The sequence below is a fragment of the Hemibagrus wyckioides genome, linkage group LG15, assembly GCF_019097595.1.
Source record: "Hemibagrus wyckioides isolate EC202008001 linkage group LG15, SWU_Hwy_1.0, whole genome shotgun sequence".
Lineage (NCBI taxonomy): Eukaryota > Metazoa > Chordata > Actinopteri > Siluriformes > Bagridae > Hemibagrus > Hemibagrus wyckioides.
The window spans coordinates 3,843,666-3,862,500 of NC_080724.1; the positions used below are offsets into that span (position 1 = coordinate 3,843,666).

The 18,835-nt window shown below is 41.1% G+C and overlaps 1 protein-coding gene across 8 annotated transcripts in view; it reads right to left on the reverse strand.

The window, feature by feature from the left end:
* The window catches only part of sulf2b (sulfatase 2b), a 141,925-nt gene that overhangs the window by 17,724 nt on the left and 105,366 nt on the right, over nt 1-18,835 (reverse strand). For all 8 annotated transcript variants that reach the window (XM_058409210.1, XM_058409212.1, XM_058409209.1 and 5 more), the window contains 7 exons: nt 16,532-16,683; nt 14,950-15,119; nt 4,860-5,010; nt 3,604-3,779; nt 2,760-2,888; nt 733-789; nt 140-272 (listed from right to left, as the gene is read on the reverse strand). In XM_058409210.1, coding sequence (XP_058265193.1) covers nt 140-272; nt 733-789; nt 2,760-2,888; nt 3,604-3,779; nt 4,860-5,010; nt 14,950-15,119; nt 16,532-16,683 — 968 coding nt within the window. The remainder of the gene's footprint in view (nt 1-139; nt 273-732; nt 790-2,759; nt 2,889-3,603; nt 3,780-4,859; nt 5,011-14,949; nt 15,120-16,531; nt 16,684-18,835) is intronic.

An 18,835-nucleotide genomic window follows, 5' to 3' on the forward strand; every position in this document is an offset into this window, starting at 1 on the left:
TGACACCCTGTTTTGCTCTTGTGATGGGGCCACAGAAATATTAATTCTGTACTCTTGTATCTTCTACTCCAAAACAACATACCTCCATGTTATCCATGCCACTGTATAAAGGCAGGCATGCCTAGGTGCGAGTCCGTACCTGTCCGATCTGCTCGCAGGGTGTCTGGTACTCAGCACGCTGGCAAAGGTCTTTGACTCGCTGGTACTTGGGAAGGTAGTTCTCTTCTTGTGCCACGTCCTTTCCGTCATGCACTACTTTATGAAGTAGTTTACTGCCAAAGGAAGAAGGAAGAAGAACAAAAAATATTCAGGCCACTCAAAAGCAAGCAGAACGGTCTGATTCTCATCCCTATCTGGTACAGACTTAATTAGACAACTTTAAATAGGACCGAAAAAGAGTTAACTTGCCGACAGAGGTTTTGCTCAATAACTGTGACATTTCTTCGCACAATAAACTTATTTTATCTTTATAACGCTTCCTTAATACTGAGCATGAGTGATGGAATAATTGGGCCGTGTCCCAATCTGCATGCTATCCTACTGAACTGTATGTCACTGGTGTTATTAATATTTAGGCATACTTGTACATTCGTCGATTCGGGACGAAACCTTTTCTATAGAGAGGCTGAAACTTTCCCCAAAAATCTTTTTCTTTTAGGATCTTTTGTAAAATGGGTCATACAGATTAATAACACAGACATTTATTAAGCAGGCGCTTTATTGCCGACTCACCCTCTCTCCACCAGGAAGGAGTCCCTCCATACTTTCCCCTTCTTGTTGACCTGGAATCTGAGATGAGGAGAAAGGGCAGAAAATCAATTAGCTCTCATGGAAGCTGATCACTGCCACGTACCACTCGATTTCATCTCCTGTGCATGCCTAAACCTTCCAAACAATCACAACAGGTTTGGTCAGAGACTCAAAATTAATGGAGGGGCAAGCGGCAAGGGAAAAAGAGTAGAAAAACACCTCCAGGCCAAAATAGACTCAAGAACTGAAACGGCATTCCAGATTGATGAAAAACAAGAATGATGGAATCAAGGCACGTAAGAGAAATAACAGTATCCTGGGCTGCTTCTGACCTTCGTTTGCAGTTATGAGGTATCGATCATTGCTGAGCTGCTGTGATCTTTGCAGCACAGACAGATGAATGAATTGCTAGGGGGAGGAGAAAGCGAGTCAGCTAATGGTCTGCAATCCTTATGATGTTCGCTTTATCTTTCTGTCTTCTAGGCTTTAAACCTGGGCTCCTTATGCATGTTTTACGAGAGACTAGAGGTTGCTGATTCTACTAGTCATAGCTGACTTCTCCTATCTCTTATTCATTTATTCCTTCTACCGATCTCTATAAGGGGTTTTCGTCTGCATAATTCAATCTTTATTTGCTATCCAGTGAAAGGGCCACAAGCATATATACGAGCATGATTTATTTTCCATGATATTTGGCAACATCCTAAGTTAGTGTAGCAATATCTAACGTGTATGAGAAATCCTGAGTGGCAAAAGGCAATGTTAGTGCACTAGCTTTTGTCTTAAAGAGGAATTAAATTGCTTCAGATATTGAACCAAATCTCTACTAGGAATATGGCAGCAACCAGTTGGACTACATTTAATTGCAGCAGAGTTGATTAATCCCAGAAACCCAACTTGATCTCACGAACTTTTGTACAGTTGAAACCCAAAGTTTACATACACTTAGACTAAAGATCTTCACTCTCAGGTTTTTTTCACATTTCCAGACATTTCATGTTTTAAGTTAATTAGAGCGTCTAGACCAGGGGTGTCCAATCTTATCCGCAAAGGGCTGGTGTGGGTGCAGGTTTTCATTCCAACCGAGCAGAAACCACACCTGAGTCTACTCAAAGCCAAGATCCGTCGATTAGCCAGTTGGAATCAGGTGTAGCTTGTGCTTGGTTGGAATGAAAACCTGCACCCACACCGGCCCTTTCTGGATAAGACTGGACACCCCTGGTCTAGACTACTTTGTGTTTAAAATCATAGACTTGACCCAGCTTTAATTCATCCATCCATTTTCTATGCCCGCTTTATTCCTAATTAGTCACAGGGGTCTGCTGGAGCCTATCCCAGCACACACTGGGTGAAAGACAGGGGTACACTCTGGACAGGTCACCAGTCCATCACAGGGCCACATATAGACAGACAACCACACTCACTCCTATGGGCAATTTAGAATTACCAGTCAACCTAATGTACATGTTTTTGGATTGTGGGAGGAAACCGGAGTACCCGGAATAACTCCACACAGAAAGGCCTCTGCCTGTTCGAACCCAGGACCTTCTTGCTGTGAGGCAACAGTGCTAACCACTAAGCCACCGTGCTGCCCAGCTTCAATTCACTATAGCAGAAATACAGTGGCTCAAAGAATTATACCATGTTGCCCGTCTTTTTACACAGTCTGGAAGATTCCAGTAATTGATTTAATGATTTTCGAAGCTTGCGACTGGCCGACTGTCCTACATAATTAGGAATTAATTGAGCGCGCACCTGCGGCTGTATTTACAGACAGTGACTTGATGCCATGAGGAAAGCCAGGCACGTCAGCCAAGATCTCATTCCAGTAGGAGCAATTCCCAAATAATTTAACCACCAGTATCTGTACAAACAATTACATGCAACTATATATGCAATAATCGAGGGCTCTGAGTATCTGAATGTCTTTCACGTGAGCCGTTCACCGTCACTGTGGAGTGTGACATGAACCAAGAAATTTTTTACTCCTGAATTGTGATGTGCTGTACCTGTTGATATGTCTGTCAGTGTCAAGCAGTTTGAGGATGGATTTTCCGTCCATGTCTGGAGGAACATCGAGCCCGGCGATGTCCAGAATGGTAGGGGCCAGGTCGATGTTCAGGACAATGTGCGGGTTGCTGAGAAAAGTCAAAGATGTTAGAAAAGGATTAAAACTTGAGCTTGGAGCATTAAGGCAGACAGAAAGGAAAGTCAGAGTATATAATACTGAAACAAACCAACAATTCCTTTTCCACTGCCTACTCTTAATGAGAAAGCGCTACTGAATGGGATTTTTAATAAACTTCGGGTTGTAAATTGATTGCACGCAGCAAACCTTTAGCTATTATTCTACGCGCAAACATTGGCCTTGTCTTCAGAGCAGAAATCCAAACCCTAACCTTCAGTCTTTCTCCTTCTGCTTTAAACACCCTAACCTTCAGTCTTTCTCCTTCTGCTTTAAACACACAACCATCAGTGCCCCTCTTTTTCCTGAACTTAGTGATACACAAGTCTGGTCTGAGGTCATAAAGATTCTCATAAAGATTCTCTCTCTGTCCCACAGGTCTCATGAGATTCCCATTCTCCAGTTTACTGCACAGCAGCATAGCGCTGCAAACACTGCTGCTTTTAAACATTAAATAGAGACAGAGAGATCTTTGTCCAACATAATCACTAAAGAAATAAATATTTATCTCCACCCCCGAAAGAAAAAACAGGTTTTTATATAATCTTTTATTGACAGACCACCTGTTCCTTTCTGGCTGATTTTTATTAAAGTACATTTTCTTGGATGCTTGAAAATAGAGAGAGAGAGACAAAAAGACACACACACACACACACACACACACTTACATGGTCCCTCCCTCCACACTGGGGCCTCGTATATAGAAAGGAACCCGTATATCGAACTCATAAGGCATGGATTTGCCCTTGACCAATCCAAACTGCCCGATGTGGTAGCCATGATCAGATGTGTAGATAACATATGTGTTGTCCAACTCGCCAGTGTCCACAAGCATATTGTAAATCTGCAGGAAATAAAGGAAATAACATTATATAGTGACATTGACAAATGTAATACAACCCAGCTGGGCTTTACATGGCTCACACAGTGCTCCACAGGCAATTAATAAAACCGTGAAATTCTCAGTCATTGCTGAACTCTATAGAATGAACAGAATGGGCTCTCAAACATTTCTCAGAGCCTTTTAACTGTAAAATAAATTTCTCTGACCTACTCAGGTCACTTTTATGAACTAACCCACTGAATACGAATATGAGGCCATTATGTAAAAGTAGACTCCGATAATCTATCGAAGCTTGTGTGCTATTTATTCCTGAACTTTCCGCAGACAGAACGCATTAAGCCCAAATTGGCATAGTTTATTTTTGAAGGTCAGATTATTGAATTTAAGGCTAATAACCTTAAAACGCAATAATAAATCGAATAACTACGATACGGGTGGACTGCAATTTCCACTGCTGTAACACAATTTAAACAAAATCACAAACCTATGTCTATGCTTCTTCATGGACCCCAGTTGGTCTCCAAAGCTCATGCATGTAACTTATTCCCCAAACAAAACAACAAAACAAGTCTCCTGCAGTTTATATAATAAACAGTGCTTTCTTGACCCTTTATGTAGCTTCAAGGTAAAAGATTGAATATATTTTCTTCCTGAAAAAAAAAAACTAGCCTGATTAGCTTCTTCAACCGCTCCAAGTGGGTCTTGAACCCGGGTCTGTGATGTGGGAGGCAGGTATACTAACAAGGAGGCTAAAGACTGTAGCCACTAGCATCAGTCGCTAGTGCTCCTCATGAGATCAGGGGAGTGAGGTTTACCTGCACAGCACCTACCACTGGCCTCCCACTGTCCTCCGTTACAATCACCGCCCTAAACCTCACTCCCATCCGGGTCACGGCACCAATGTAATGTCCCTGGGTCCTACTTGCAACCGCTCCAAGTGGGTCTCCGGTGTGGAAGGTGGGCGCACTAACAAAGAGGCTAAAGACTGCAGCTACTAGCACACCAGTGCACCTTTTTGAGATCAGGGGAGTGAGGTTGACCTGCACAGCAATTACCTCTGTTACACAAGATCTTGCTTACCTTCTCCACACTGTCATCCACAGACAGCAGCGTCTGCAGCCTCTTCCTCTGCAGCATGTTGGTGAACTCCATGTGGATGGGTTTCATCGGACCAGTGTAACGCATGATCCAGTGCTTGTCCGGGTTTGGAGCATAATTATAACTGGGAGTACTGGAAAGAAAAGAGGATGATCATGCCGTTAAGAAACATGCATGATAAAATAAATGATTTTTACCAGGGATTGACGTGTAGTATAATGACTTTACATAGAGTTATAAAACTCTATGTAAATGAAAGATTACTTTTAAAATAATTCAGATTTTGTTCAGGCATTTTTAAGAATAAGAAGGACAAATAAATGCAGTACAAAATGCCTGGTCTTTGTAAATGTGTTGCTCCATTTGTTATTCAGTCTCACACTTGTACAAAGGTGTAAAGAGGATTCAGGTGTCTATTTCATCTCTATTACTGAGCTGAAGATAAGATTCATGTAACATTTGTGTTGACGCCAAAGCAGCAGGGCATTAAGCTGGTGTGGGTTTTATAAACTCTTATGAGCTACCACTTAGTTAGGTTTCTGTGGATTTTTCCGAGCAGATTGAATTGCTGTGTCACTCTCTCTGTCTCTATCTGTCTCTCGCTTCCATTTCCAGTTTTCTAGGAATTTCATACAAACTGAACCTCAAATCTCATCTATCTGCCAGTAAAAGAGCCAGACAACACTCCTGATGTTTCAATCCACGCTGTGTGTATGTGTATATATACACCGACCTGGCATATCATTATGACCAACTGCCTAATATTGTGTTGGTCCCTGTCATGCACTGTGTATTCTGACACCTTTCTATCAGAACCAGCATTAACTTCTTTAGAAATTTGAGCAACAGTAGCTTGTCTGTTTGGATCGGATCACATGGGCCAGCCTTCACTTGACTGCCCATGATCCTGTTGCCGGTTCACCACTGTTCCTTCCTTGGACCACTTTTGATAGATACTGACCACTGCAGACCGGGAACACCCCACAAGAGCTGCAGTTTTGGAGATGCTCTGATCCAGTGGGCTAGCCATCACAGTCTGGCCCTTCGTCAAACTCGCTCAAATCCTTACGCTTGCTCATTTTTCCCTGGGGTACGACGAAGGCTGGCCCATATGATTTGGTAGCAAAAGGGGGACCAGCACAATGTTAGGCAGGTGGTCATAATGTTATGCCTATATATATAAATATGTATGTGTGTGTGTGTGCGTATTAGGCATAACATTATGACCACTTACAGGTGACATGAATATATATAAATTAGTAAAATACTAGGTTTAAGAACCATATATTTATTTTTATTTAATCATGTAAAAAGACATAGTTGGATTTGACTAGATTTTAAATATTTGAAGTTGCTAAATTGTTTTTTTTTTTTTTTTTTTCAGAGAAGATAAGTGTGTGAATTGAGTAGTGAAGTTTACATCGGTATTGCATCACACGGTGGCACAGCGTAATTACGACCACGGCACACACGCAGAAAGCATACAGTATTATGCATAGTGTAAAGCAGTGTAACTAAAAAATATTGGGTTTTTCCTGTTTAAAACATTCTTCCCAGTGTAGCAGTGAGGTTACTGTCCTTCGTTATGTCATGGCTCTGTCCTGTAAGCTAGAGGAAATCATCTACCCCCCCCACCTTTGTCTCTCTTCTCATTTCCATTAAGTGCTGTTTCTACGCTGCTGTTAAACTCAGACAGTCACAAAGCAGCTGTAAAGACATGTCCACGTAGATTACAGAGTTTCCCCTTGTTTATGTAAAAGTTCAGTGCAAGGTCTTTTTTCCTTCATCTTTTTAATTCTTTTTTATTTATCTTTTTTTTTTATCCTTCATCCCTCTCATTTGCACTTTCTATGGCCCTCATCTACTTTACTACTCCATGTATAATCCTTTTAATCTTCTCTCTCTCTCTCTCTCTCTCTGTATCTCCCCATCTCTCTCTGTTTGCCTCTTTCTCTCTCTCTCTCTCTCTCTCTCTCTCACTCTGTCTATCACTCACCCTACCTCTCTCTCAGTCTCTCTCTCTCTGCCTCTCTCTCTCTCTTTGTTTCTCTCTCTCTGTATCTCCCCATCTCTCTCTGTTTGCCTCTCTCTCTTCTGTCTCTCTGTCTCTCTCTCTTTCTCTGTCTATCACTCACCCTACCTCTCTCTCACTCTCTCTGCCTCTCTCTCTCTCTTCTGTCTCTCTCTCTTTGTTTCTCTCTCTCTCTCTGTATCTCCCCATCTCTCTCTGTTTGCCTCTCTCTCTCTCTCTTTCTCTCTCTCTCTGTTTGCCCGCTTGCTTATTCATGTAATAAAAAAAAAAGGTTGTGATTGCTTTGACACCCCCCCCAACACACACACACTTCTTGTTGTAGTGAAGGACGTGAGGGTCGCTGTCATGAGAAGAGTGAGGGATCTGACCCAGGAAATAAAGAGCGGGGGGAAATGAGTGGATGTTCGCCGGAAAGCTGCAGGGATCCGGAGAGCTTTTTTTTCCTGTGCACTGCTCCAGTCTGAGAGCAAAAAGAAGTTTAATCCGATACACGAGGACTGGGGGGCAAAGTAGGCTCCCTACGTAGGGGCAAAGAGAAGGGGCAGAAGATCTCAGAGGGGAATTTCATGCTAGTGGGAGGTTATTAGAGCGGACAGCGGAGCGGACAGAAGGAGACCGGTGGGAGTTTCTCCGATTCTTCATGGAGTATTAAAGCAAAATGTGGGAAGTGGATTGTCTGGGGCTGAGGAAGTACTTTAGGGCTCTGGCGTGTTCCAATTCTTGCAGCTATTAGAGAACAAGGGGTTTGGAAACCAACACACAGTGACACACACACACACACTGCCACACACACACACAGCCACACACACACACACACACCAAACTGACACACAGTGACACACACTCACACATATTGATACACACCAACACACACACATACGCACCCACATGCACACACACACAAACACACACATGCTGACAAACACCAACACGCATGCACGCCCAATGACACACAACAAAACACACACATAATGATACACACCAACACACACACAAATAGACACACACACATAATGACAAACACACACACACACACTTCCAAACACACACGTATGCAAACACACTGACACACACCAAAACACAAACGAACTGACACAATGACACCAACACATAGACACACACACATAATGACAAACACACATACACACACACACACACACTGCCACACATGACACACACCCAAACACACACATGCTAACACACACCAACACACACACACACTGCCACACATGACACACACCTAAACACACACATGCTAACACACACCAACACACACACGCACTGCCACACATGACACACACCTAAACACACACATGCTAACACACACCAACACACACACACACTGCCACACATGACACACACCTAAACACACACATGCTAACACACACCAACACACACACACGCAGACTGACACACACCAAAACAGACACACACACATTAACACACACATTGCCCCACACACACACATGCACACGACATACACCAAAACACACAGGGTTTACAGTGTGACTGAGTGTCTTTCCTCTTCCTCCAGTCTCTTTCCTCTTCCTCCAGTCTCTTTTCTCTTCCTCCAGTCTCTTTCCTCTTCCTCCAGTCTCTTTCCTCTTCCTCCAGTCTCTTTTATCTTCCACCAGTCTCTTTCTTTTTCCTCCAGTCTCTTTCCTCTTCCTCCAGTCTCTTTTATCTTCCACCAGTCTCTTTCTTTTTCCTCCAGTCTCTTTCCTCTTCCTCTAGTCTCTTTCCTCTTCCTTCAGTCTTTTTCCTCTTCCCCCAGTCTCTTTCCTCTTCCTCCACTCTCTTTCATCTTCCTCCACTCTCTTTCATCTTCCTCCAGTCTCTTTCCTCTTCCTCTTGTCTCTTTCCTCTTCCTCCAGTCTCTTTCCCCTTCCTCCAGTCTCTTTCTTCTTCTTCCAGTCTCTTTCCTCAGTCTTCTTCATTAGGGTTCGTAATCTTCATCCTTCATCTTCATCACAAAGCTGCTTTTTGACATGCTACACAAATCACACTGAATCCAGTTGAATTGGGAAAGAGGAAGCATCTGGCATTTTGTCATTATTTGACAAACGGTGAGTTGGGAACAATTAGAAGAATTAGAAGGAAGTCCCACATGACAGCGGCAGAGAGAGGAAGAAATGGAATGGAATGGAGGATCAATAAGGGTAAAGCTCACGAGCACATAAGGACATAAATTCACACATGACCACATGACTACACACACACACACACACACGTGTCATCTGCCACTTGGGGCTGTTAATGGACGATCTAGTTGAACAGTAAAGTGTAGTAACGAATTGTAATGACTTTTCTATGACATGCTAAAGTGGCCAATTACAGTGTGTGCGTGTGTGTGTGTGTGTGTGTGTTTGGGTGTGTGAATATGTGGCTGTGTGTGTGTGTGTGCATGTCTGTGTGTGTTTGTGTGTCTCACTGTGTGTCAGTTTCCAAACCCCTTGTTCTCTAATAGCTGCAAGAACTGGAACACGCCAGAGCCCTAAAGTACTTCCTCACAGTGACATCTGCTCACACATAATGACACACACACACACACACACACTCAAATGGATCAGAGCATCTCCAAAACTGCAGCTCTTGTGGGGTGTTCCAGTCTGCAGTGGTCACTATCTATCAAAAGTGGTCCATGGAAGGGACAGTGGTGAACTGGCGACAGGGTCATGGACGGCCAAGGCTCACTGATGCACGTGGGGAGTGAAGGCTGGCCCGTGTGATCCGATCCAACAGACGAGCTACTGTTTCTCAAATTGCTGAAGAAGTTAATGCTGGGTCTGACAGAAAGGTGTCACAGTACATGACGGGTCAGGGCTGTTTTGGCAGCAAAAGGAGGACCAACACAATATTAGGCAGGTGGTCATAATGTTATGCCTTTATTTCAACTTTACTGAAATTAACAGACACCTCAAAGTATTTCCCTTAAGTGACTCAAATCTTTTGATGCTAAAATTCATTCTCATTTGTTCAGTAACTCTTTCTGTCACTCACATCATTACACTGCTCCAGTGAGTGTCTTTTTAGATTTTATGAGTAAATCATTGTTTCATTCACTCATACATTTAATATTATGACTTATTAAAATTGCCATGTCCAATCTACAAATGGGGACGTGAAGACGTGATTTAGAAAAAAAAAAAGTTTTTTTTACATACACTATATTGCCAAAAGTTTTGGGACACCCCTCCAAATCATTGAGTTCAGGTGTACTTTTTCAGGAGTTTTCACTTAATTCCAGTGAAAGGAACTCTTAATGCTTCAGCTTCATACCAAGACATTTTGGACAATTTCATGCTTCCAACTTTGTGGGAACAGTTTGGGGATGACCCCTTCCTGTTCCAACATGACTGCACACAATCAAGGTCCATAAAGACACGGATGAGTGAGTTTGGTGTGGAGGAACTTGACTGGCCTGCACAGAGTCCTGACCTCAACCCCATAGAACACCTTTGGGATGAATTAGAGCGGAGACTGCTAGCCAGACCTTCTCATCCAACATCAGTGCCTGACCTCACAAATGCGCTTCTAGTGGAATGGTCAAAAATTCCCATAAACCTTGTGGAAAGCCTTCCCAGGAGAGTTGAAGTTGTTATAGCTGCAAAGGGCTGGACAACTCCATATTACTTTCATGTTCATGTAAAACTAGACGTCCCAAAACCTTTGGCGATATAGTGTAGATAGATAGTCACATACATTTGAAGGGCTTGTACATATCGAGGAGGCATCCTGTTTCATCGACAGACCACAACATGCCTTTCTTGTCGGCATGAAATTCGAAACAGGAAGCCACATGACAAACTGAACCTTGTTTTTCCCCCCACACAACTTCAGAAGTGGATCACTTACAGATCCCAGACTACCGTTTTCAAATGGGGCCGTTTTCAGATCAGTACTCCGGACCACACATGAGATCCGAGGTGGAAATTCCAGCGCCAACGGCTCAGGTTCAAAATTCACTGCGAGCTCGAATCGTATCCTGCATCACATCGAATAGAAGCTCTTATTGTGTGTTCTGCTTTATGTTCTTTGCAATATCAGGACTTTGGTTGCGTGCATAGATGTGAAGACTACACACACACACACACACACACATACATGCATGCACATACAGCAATAATTGATAGGAATCCGTGTCATGACATCAAGCAGCTGTTGAATGATGCATCGTCTCCACTGTCCTTTGTCCGTGCTTATTTTTTTCCCACACAAGAAGCACTTCAGACTCGTAGAAGAGCTAACTGTTTCTCAGTGACATTTCCCTGGGCCCTGTCTCTCTTTTTTCCCCTCTCTGCTTGGCCTGTCACTAACTCATTTTCTTGCTGTCTATGCACTCATTTTCTCCTTTAACAAAGAAACAGCTTTCTCTCGTGCTCTCCGAGTGGATATACTTGTTTTCGGCCCACGTACACATTTGTTTTCTGCTCACTGCTGTCAGATGTCTCTTTCCTTTTTTTTCCAGCTATCTCATACACACACACACACACACACACATGCATATATTCGGCTCGTGCTTAAGTCCTGCCAGCGGGTGCTGCCATTGTTTTTGCCATGGCTGGATTAACAGCCCCATCTGTAACCCACAGCTGATCCAAACCTCCAGCTCTCTTGTCCTACAGTTCGGACTGACATTATAAAAACCTCCTACTCCCGGCCACCTTCTCAGCAATCTGTGCGCTATTTCCTTTGTCACTGAAAAAAAAGCCATGTTAGAGTACTGATTGTGGGACTACTGCAACTACGATTATTATTACTACACATACATCGTAGGTACACTATATGTACAGCTAAATACAGACAGGTGAAATATTTAAAAGGGAAAAATGGCCTGATTTATTAAGATCCCAAATGATTCGTGTGTTACTTGTGTATGTTGTCTGCGTGATCTCTAAACATGAAAACTGATACTGGAAAAAAAAAAAATCAATCCCTGTGCATCGTTTATGTTCTGATTATTCCTTATTCCCTAAGGTTTCCTCTATTAGCATTTTTTTATTAGCATTATTAGCATTTTTATTGTGTTGTGTCCCCGCATTTTGTGTTCTGCCTGTAACTATACAGGATATGTCTTTTGTCTTTCTTAGGAGAACGCTGGACAGGCTGTGACCAGGAGACAGAGCCACTTGAGGACTATAACACCGTGACAGGTCTGCCGTTACATCTGTCAGCTTGTGACAGCAAGGAATTAGTGTCTATAATGAACTCAGAAACTTCACTAACCCTAGGACATTATTTATTTACATTATTTACTGTCCAGTGTCACCCAAATGAGGATCTGAACCTGGTTCCATTCAAGGTTTCTTCCTCAGATCATCTCAGGGAGTTTTTCCAGTTTTGCCACCGTCACCACAGGCTTCTCATTAGGCATAAAATAGAGATAAAATAGTTTAATCATTTAATTTAATTAATTTTTTTCTCCTTTCTCTATTTCTCTACTTTTGTAAAAGCTGCCTTGAGACAATGTCCATTGTAAAAGGCGCTATAAAAATAAATAAATAAATAAATAAATAAATAAATAAATAAATAAATAAATAAATAAATAAATAGTTAGTATAGGTTTGAATTAAAAAAAAAAAAGTAAATAAAAATAAAATAAAAATGAATGTTACATGCAGTCATAAGAAACAGCATATGCATTTATTTATTTATTTATTTATTTATTTTGCATGTGTTGATTGTTCTTGATAGCGATTCAGTTCTCAGTCTCGCAGAACAAGATTGAAACAAGGTTTCTGAAACGTACCGCTTAAAGGTGATAAGACGTGTCAAAACACAATCCAAAAAAAATGAGTCTGGGTTCATACTGTACATGTGAATGACAAGCTTTTCACAGGAAGCGTGTTGGCATAGCGCCTTGTGGTGAAGACATAATTTTAAGAAACTTTTGATCCTTCGGAGATGGGAAGGTGTAATCCTGATAAACCGTCTCATTCTTCTGAGTTAAAGTATGCCTCGAACTGGCAGAAACGACTTTTTTGGTTTGTTTTTATTTGTGCTAATCGAATCTTTAAAGCAAATGAATCGCTCTCCTTCACTTCCATGTACTGACATATTTTGCGTTCAACTGAGTCATGCCCTTATAAAACATGCAACCGTTTTTTGGCAGCTTTTTCCTGCTTGAACTGCAGTAGCATGCATGCAGGCTGCGAAGGAGCATGCCATCGGCTGGAAGTATTTAAAACGAATACTTTGAGTTTGACTGAAATCCATAGACCGACTGATTCTGAACAAACTGCTAATTGTCATTTGTAAATAAAAATGAAGGATCTGGTACAAACAAACTTAATGAGCGAAGAAGAATCTGCTGACTCACTGTCGTTGGCTCGGCTGTTATATACATGAATGTTCGTACCCTTTCAAACAGAAAGAGAAAAATAAATCTGAAAAGTGTGTAGCACTAAAACAAGCCTTTGTTGGGTTACGTTGTTTATAGCGTAATCTGCTACACACGAAAGCCTAAAAATGACTGTTGGTTATTTTTTGGTTTATACTTCCTCATACACATACACTATATTGCCAAAAGTTTTGGGACATCTGCTTTTACATGCACATGAATTTAATATGGAGTTAGTCCACCTTTTGCAGCTGTTACAGCTTCAACTCTTCTAGGAAGGCTTTCCACAAGGTTTAGGAGTGTGTTTATTTTTGACCGTTCCTTGAGAAGTGCATTTGTGAGGTCAGGCACTGATGTTGGACGAGAAGGCCTGGCTCACAGTCTCCACTCTAATTCATCCCAAAGGTGTTCTATCGGGTTGAGGTCAGGACTCAGACCTTGCTTTGACCTTGCTTTGGTCACTGGTGTGCAGTCATGTTGGAACAGGAAGGGGTCATCCCCAAACTGTTCCCACAAAGTTGGGAGCATGAAATTGTCCAAAACGTCTTGGTATGAAGCTGAAGTATTAAGAGTTCCTTGATTGAATGAGTTCCTTTCACTGGAGCTAAGGGTCGAGCCCAACCCCTAAAAAACACCACTTGAATTCAATGATTTGGAGAGATGTTCCAAAACTTTTGGAAATATAGTCTATCTATCTATCTATCTATCTATCTATCTATCTATCTATCTATCTATCTATCTATCTATCTATCCAACCTCTGTACCGCTTATCCTACACTGGGTCACAGAAAGCCTGTAGTCTATCCTAGTGGATTCTGGGATACACACATATTCACACTACAAGCAATTTAGAGATGCTGATCAGCCAACAGATGTCTTTAGACTGGGAGACAAACCAAAGTACCCCCCAAAAGGAGAACATGCAGAAGGCAGGAATCGAACCCTCAACCGCAAAAACATGAGGCAAATACTCTATCTTCTAAGTCTAAACTGCTGAATGATTTTTGTGGTGCACAGTTTCAGCAGAGAAGATTCACACTGCTGTTCTGAATGAAACCTAAGACCAGTCAATAATACAGTAATAAAATAAAATAATGACAATAAATGGAGTAGCTTTTCCCTAATATAAAAAAAAGCGCATCAGCAGAACCGGTACAAGAAATTACATTAAAAACTCTTCCCACAGTTCAGAAGCAATCTGTCTGTGTGACACTTCACATTCCTTAAATGTGCCCCAAATCGATCCTGAGTACAGACTCGGGCCAAGCATTCGGGTGAGGTGAAAATAAAAAGTTTCCACCAACTGACCAGAAAGAAATGGAATAATAATTGTATAATGTACAGACAGAGAGAGAGAGAGAGAATGACAGAGAATGAGAAAGAGAGAGAGAGAGAGAGTCAGAGAAAGAGAGAGAGAGAGAAAGAGAGAGAGAGAGAGAGAGAGAGAGAGTGAGAGAGAGAGAGCTCTCACTACACATAATTCTAGAGAACTCAGAGTACTCAGGAGCGATCCACTCAAAGCCTTCATTCAAACTATGATTGATCCACTTCTTACAAGCAAACGAAGCAAAACTCACAGCTGACCACACGGAACCTCATACCACAAGAGCGGTCAATCATCTTAACGCGTAATAATGCAACAGTGCCGTGAACATCAGTTCAGGGAACCCTTTTTGTTTTTCATCATTGCTCCGACTCACATGTGTTGGGATGCGTTGGGGAAGGCGGTGGAGTACTGCGGCGCCGCGTTCTCCGGGCCGTGGGGCGCGGCGTGACTGATCACCATCATCACTGGCCTGTGAGGATAGATTTTCTTGGACATGCGGAAATAACTGACGCTGTCGTTGGTTATCAGGTCTGTCAGATAGTCCTGAGGAAAAGAGAAGGGTGTTATTGATGGCTTGTTCGAAAATGCCATGATTTTGTATACTTTTGATGCTCAAACCTTCTCAAGAACATAATGCTGGGTTGGAACTCCACAAATACCTGGCTGATGTATTTACTTCAGCTGAATGGGTAGAAAATAACAGTGGAATGTTTCAGTGCTGTATGTAGCGGTCCAAAATATGAGTTTATTGCAATGCAATTATTTTCAGTTAAAAGCCTACGACAAAATGTCTCCTTCCTCTAATACCACTGTCAGTAATTTGCCCGTGCTGAAAATGTTTTATTTACTAAAGTACACACAAGTCAACACACCATTATTCATTTCAAGGTCTATTTAATTTTGTCTGGAAAATTAGTCTGTTTCTGCTTTTAACTACTTCAGTAACAAGCTGATAAGACTAAAACAAACAGCGTTTCAGGCGTCACCATATCAACAATTACACACATTTTTACAATCCCTTTATGCAGAACTTTCACTGGACAAAATCCCTGAGTATGCTGCTATTATGTAAATACGACCAGATTTGAATGAATGTATAAAGCTATGGATTGAGGGCCTTGTTCTTAAATGCAGTTTGGTGGACCTGGGATTTGAACTTACAACCTCCTGAAGAGCAAGCCAACACCTTAACTGCTAAGCTACCAAAATAGTGGGGTTTCTTAGAAGTAGTAGTCATTTTCTTAGAAAAATAAATATTTGTAAACTTTTTAACCACAAAAGCTCGACTAGCACTAACTCTGGGACGTCAAGTTGAGTTGAATGGATTTCCGCCATTTTGGGACTCGGCCATCTTGAATCGTGTTTAAGATTCTGTATCGTTACGAAAATCAGTAAGTATCGTTGTCTTGCTCCATCTTCGTTTAAAGTGCCTACACATTTGTGAAATAATACACTATAATATCACTAATAATACACGCATGCACTTACAACTCTTCAGTTTAGAGTATATAGAATTGTCTGGAATTAACTGAGTAATATTTGTAATTTTCTTCCCCATTAACTGTTATTTAAAAAGCTTCTTAGTTTATGATAAACAAGGTTGTACGAAGATGTAAAAGCAAGCGCTTTTTATAAAGAGTCTGAACAGCTGGGCCATGTCTGAGTTAAGGGCTGAGACATCTGGCAAGTCTCCACGAGGAAAGAGAAAGCAGGTTTGTGTGAAAAACAGGAGGAGTGAAAGAAAGATTACACACTTTTTTTTATACACGTTTTTAAGCAAGAGACAGTGATAATCCTGATCCACAGACAAATCTGACATATGTATATACATAAAAGGTTGAAACCTTTACACCAGGTACAATAAAACAGATTCGTTTCACTAAATCATCATCATCATCATCATCTAGTATTAAAGGCATTACTCACTTAAAAAAATCTTTTATTTATATACACACCTGCGAGTAGTCGAATCCATGTTTCTCCCGGATGCCGTTCCTGCAGATGGTGTAGTTGTAGAAGCGGGAGTTCTTCACCATCCCCACCCACTCTCTCCAACCAGGGGGAATGTAGCTGCCATTATACTCATTCAGATATTTCCCAAAAAATGCTGCACACACACACACACACACACACAAGTCTGGTTTAGAATATTTGTGCCTGTTTGTCGATTTATTCGGCTCTCTTTATGATTAAAATTCCCATGAGCAGAGAGCTGATTCAGGCATCCAGTGCCACTAACTTTCACTCCAGCAATTATTTGATTAGTGAGACTCATTAAAATCCTGACTCTATTGTTCTGTACAAGATATTTGCTAAATCTCGACACTAAATTAAGGGTTTGAATCTTACCACATCACAGGATTCAATATCAGGCTGACAATACTTAATTAATAATAAACAAATATCCCGATTCTTAATTTGTCCAGCAGACAGGGATTTTTATTTATTTATTAATTTATTTATTTATTTATTTATTTATTATTTATTTATCTATCTATTCATTTATTTATTGTTTAAAAAATTTATTAATTTATTATTTATAATGTCCTCATGGAAATCCAATTGTCGCTTACGAAACATTTTTTTTTAATCTATCATAAAAAACTCTAGCTTAATGTTTTATTCAAATTATTTAAAAAATATAAACATGGATCCTCCCAAGGAGAATTGGTTAGATTTTCTCTTCCCGACTGAAATCTGTCTTCTCCTTTAACAAGACTCCGTTTTGTTCGTTTTCTCGCCGTAAAATTTGTTATTATTTGTTTGTGGCGAACTTTCAGACACAAAGATACGCCTATGAATCTAAATGGACTCCTATTACCAAACCCATCAACTGTCACATTTACCTCCACGGCTCAGTTAATGAAAATAAATAAATAAATAAATAAATAAAAAGTTTCCCATTAACAGCTATTCATTTTGCTCAGTGTAACCTTTCCACTTGACTGATTTCCATTTACACTCTAATACAAATGGAATTCAGTGTTGCTTTCAGGTGGAGTCTCAACTGATGAGCAGAGCTGAGGCAAATATTTCAACTTTAACTGGTGCAGAGACGCTTAACCCTTTAAACACCTAGCTTATTAAAGGTAGGCACCCTTTAACTGGTGCAGAGATGCTTAACCCTTTAAACACCTAGCTTATTAAAGGTAGGCACCCTTTAACTGGTGCAGAGATGCTTAACCCTTTAAACACCTAGCTTATTATACTCAGGACCCTTTAACTGGTGCAGAGATGCTTAACCCTTTAAACTCCTAGCTTATTATACTCAGGACCCTTTAACTGGTGCAGAGACGCTTAACCCTTTAAACACCTAGCTTATTATACTCAGGACCCTTTAACTGGTGCAGAGACGCTTAACCCTTTAAACACCTAGCTTATTATACTCAGGACACTTTAACTGGTGCAGAGATGCTTAACCCTTTAAACACCTAGCTTATTAAAGGTAGGCACCCTTTAACTGGTGCAGAGACGCTTAACCCTTTAAACACCTAGCTTATTATACTCAGGACACTTTAACTGGTGCAGAGACGCTTAACCCTTTAAACACCTAGCTTATTACAGGTAGGACCCTTTAAATGGTGCAGAGACGCTTAACCCTTTAAACACCTAGCTTATTATACTCAGGACCCTTTAACTGGTGCAGAGACGCTTAACCCTTTAAACTCCTAGCTTATTACAGGTAGGCACCCTTTAACTGGTTCAGAGATGCTTAACCCTTTAAACACCTAGCTTATTACAGGTAGGACCCTTTAAATGGTTCAGAGATGCTTAACCCTTTAAACACCTAGCTTATTATACTCAGGACGCTTTAACTGGTGCAGAGACGCTTAACCCTTTAAACACCTAGCTTATTACAGGTAGGACCCTTTAAATGGTGCAGAGACGCTTAACCCTTTAAACACCTAGCTTATTAAAGGTAGGACCCTTTAAATGGTTCAGAGATGCTTAACCCTTTAAACACCTAGCTTATTATACTCAGGACGCTTTAACTGGTGCAGAGACGCTTAACCCTTTAAACACCTAGCTTATTACAGGTAGGACCCTTTAAATGGTGCAAAGATGCTTAACCCTTTAAACACCTAGCTTATTATACACAGGACTATTTAACTGGTGTAGAGATGCTTAACCCTTTAAACACCTAGCTTATTATACACAGGACTATTTAACTGGTGTAGAGATGCTTAACCCTTTAAACACCTAGCTTATTAAAGTTAGGACCCTTTAAGTGTTGTAGAGATGCTTAACCCCTTTAAACA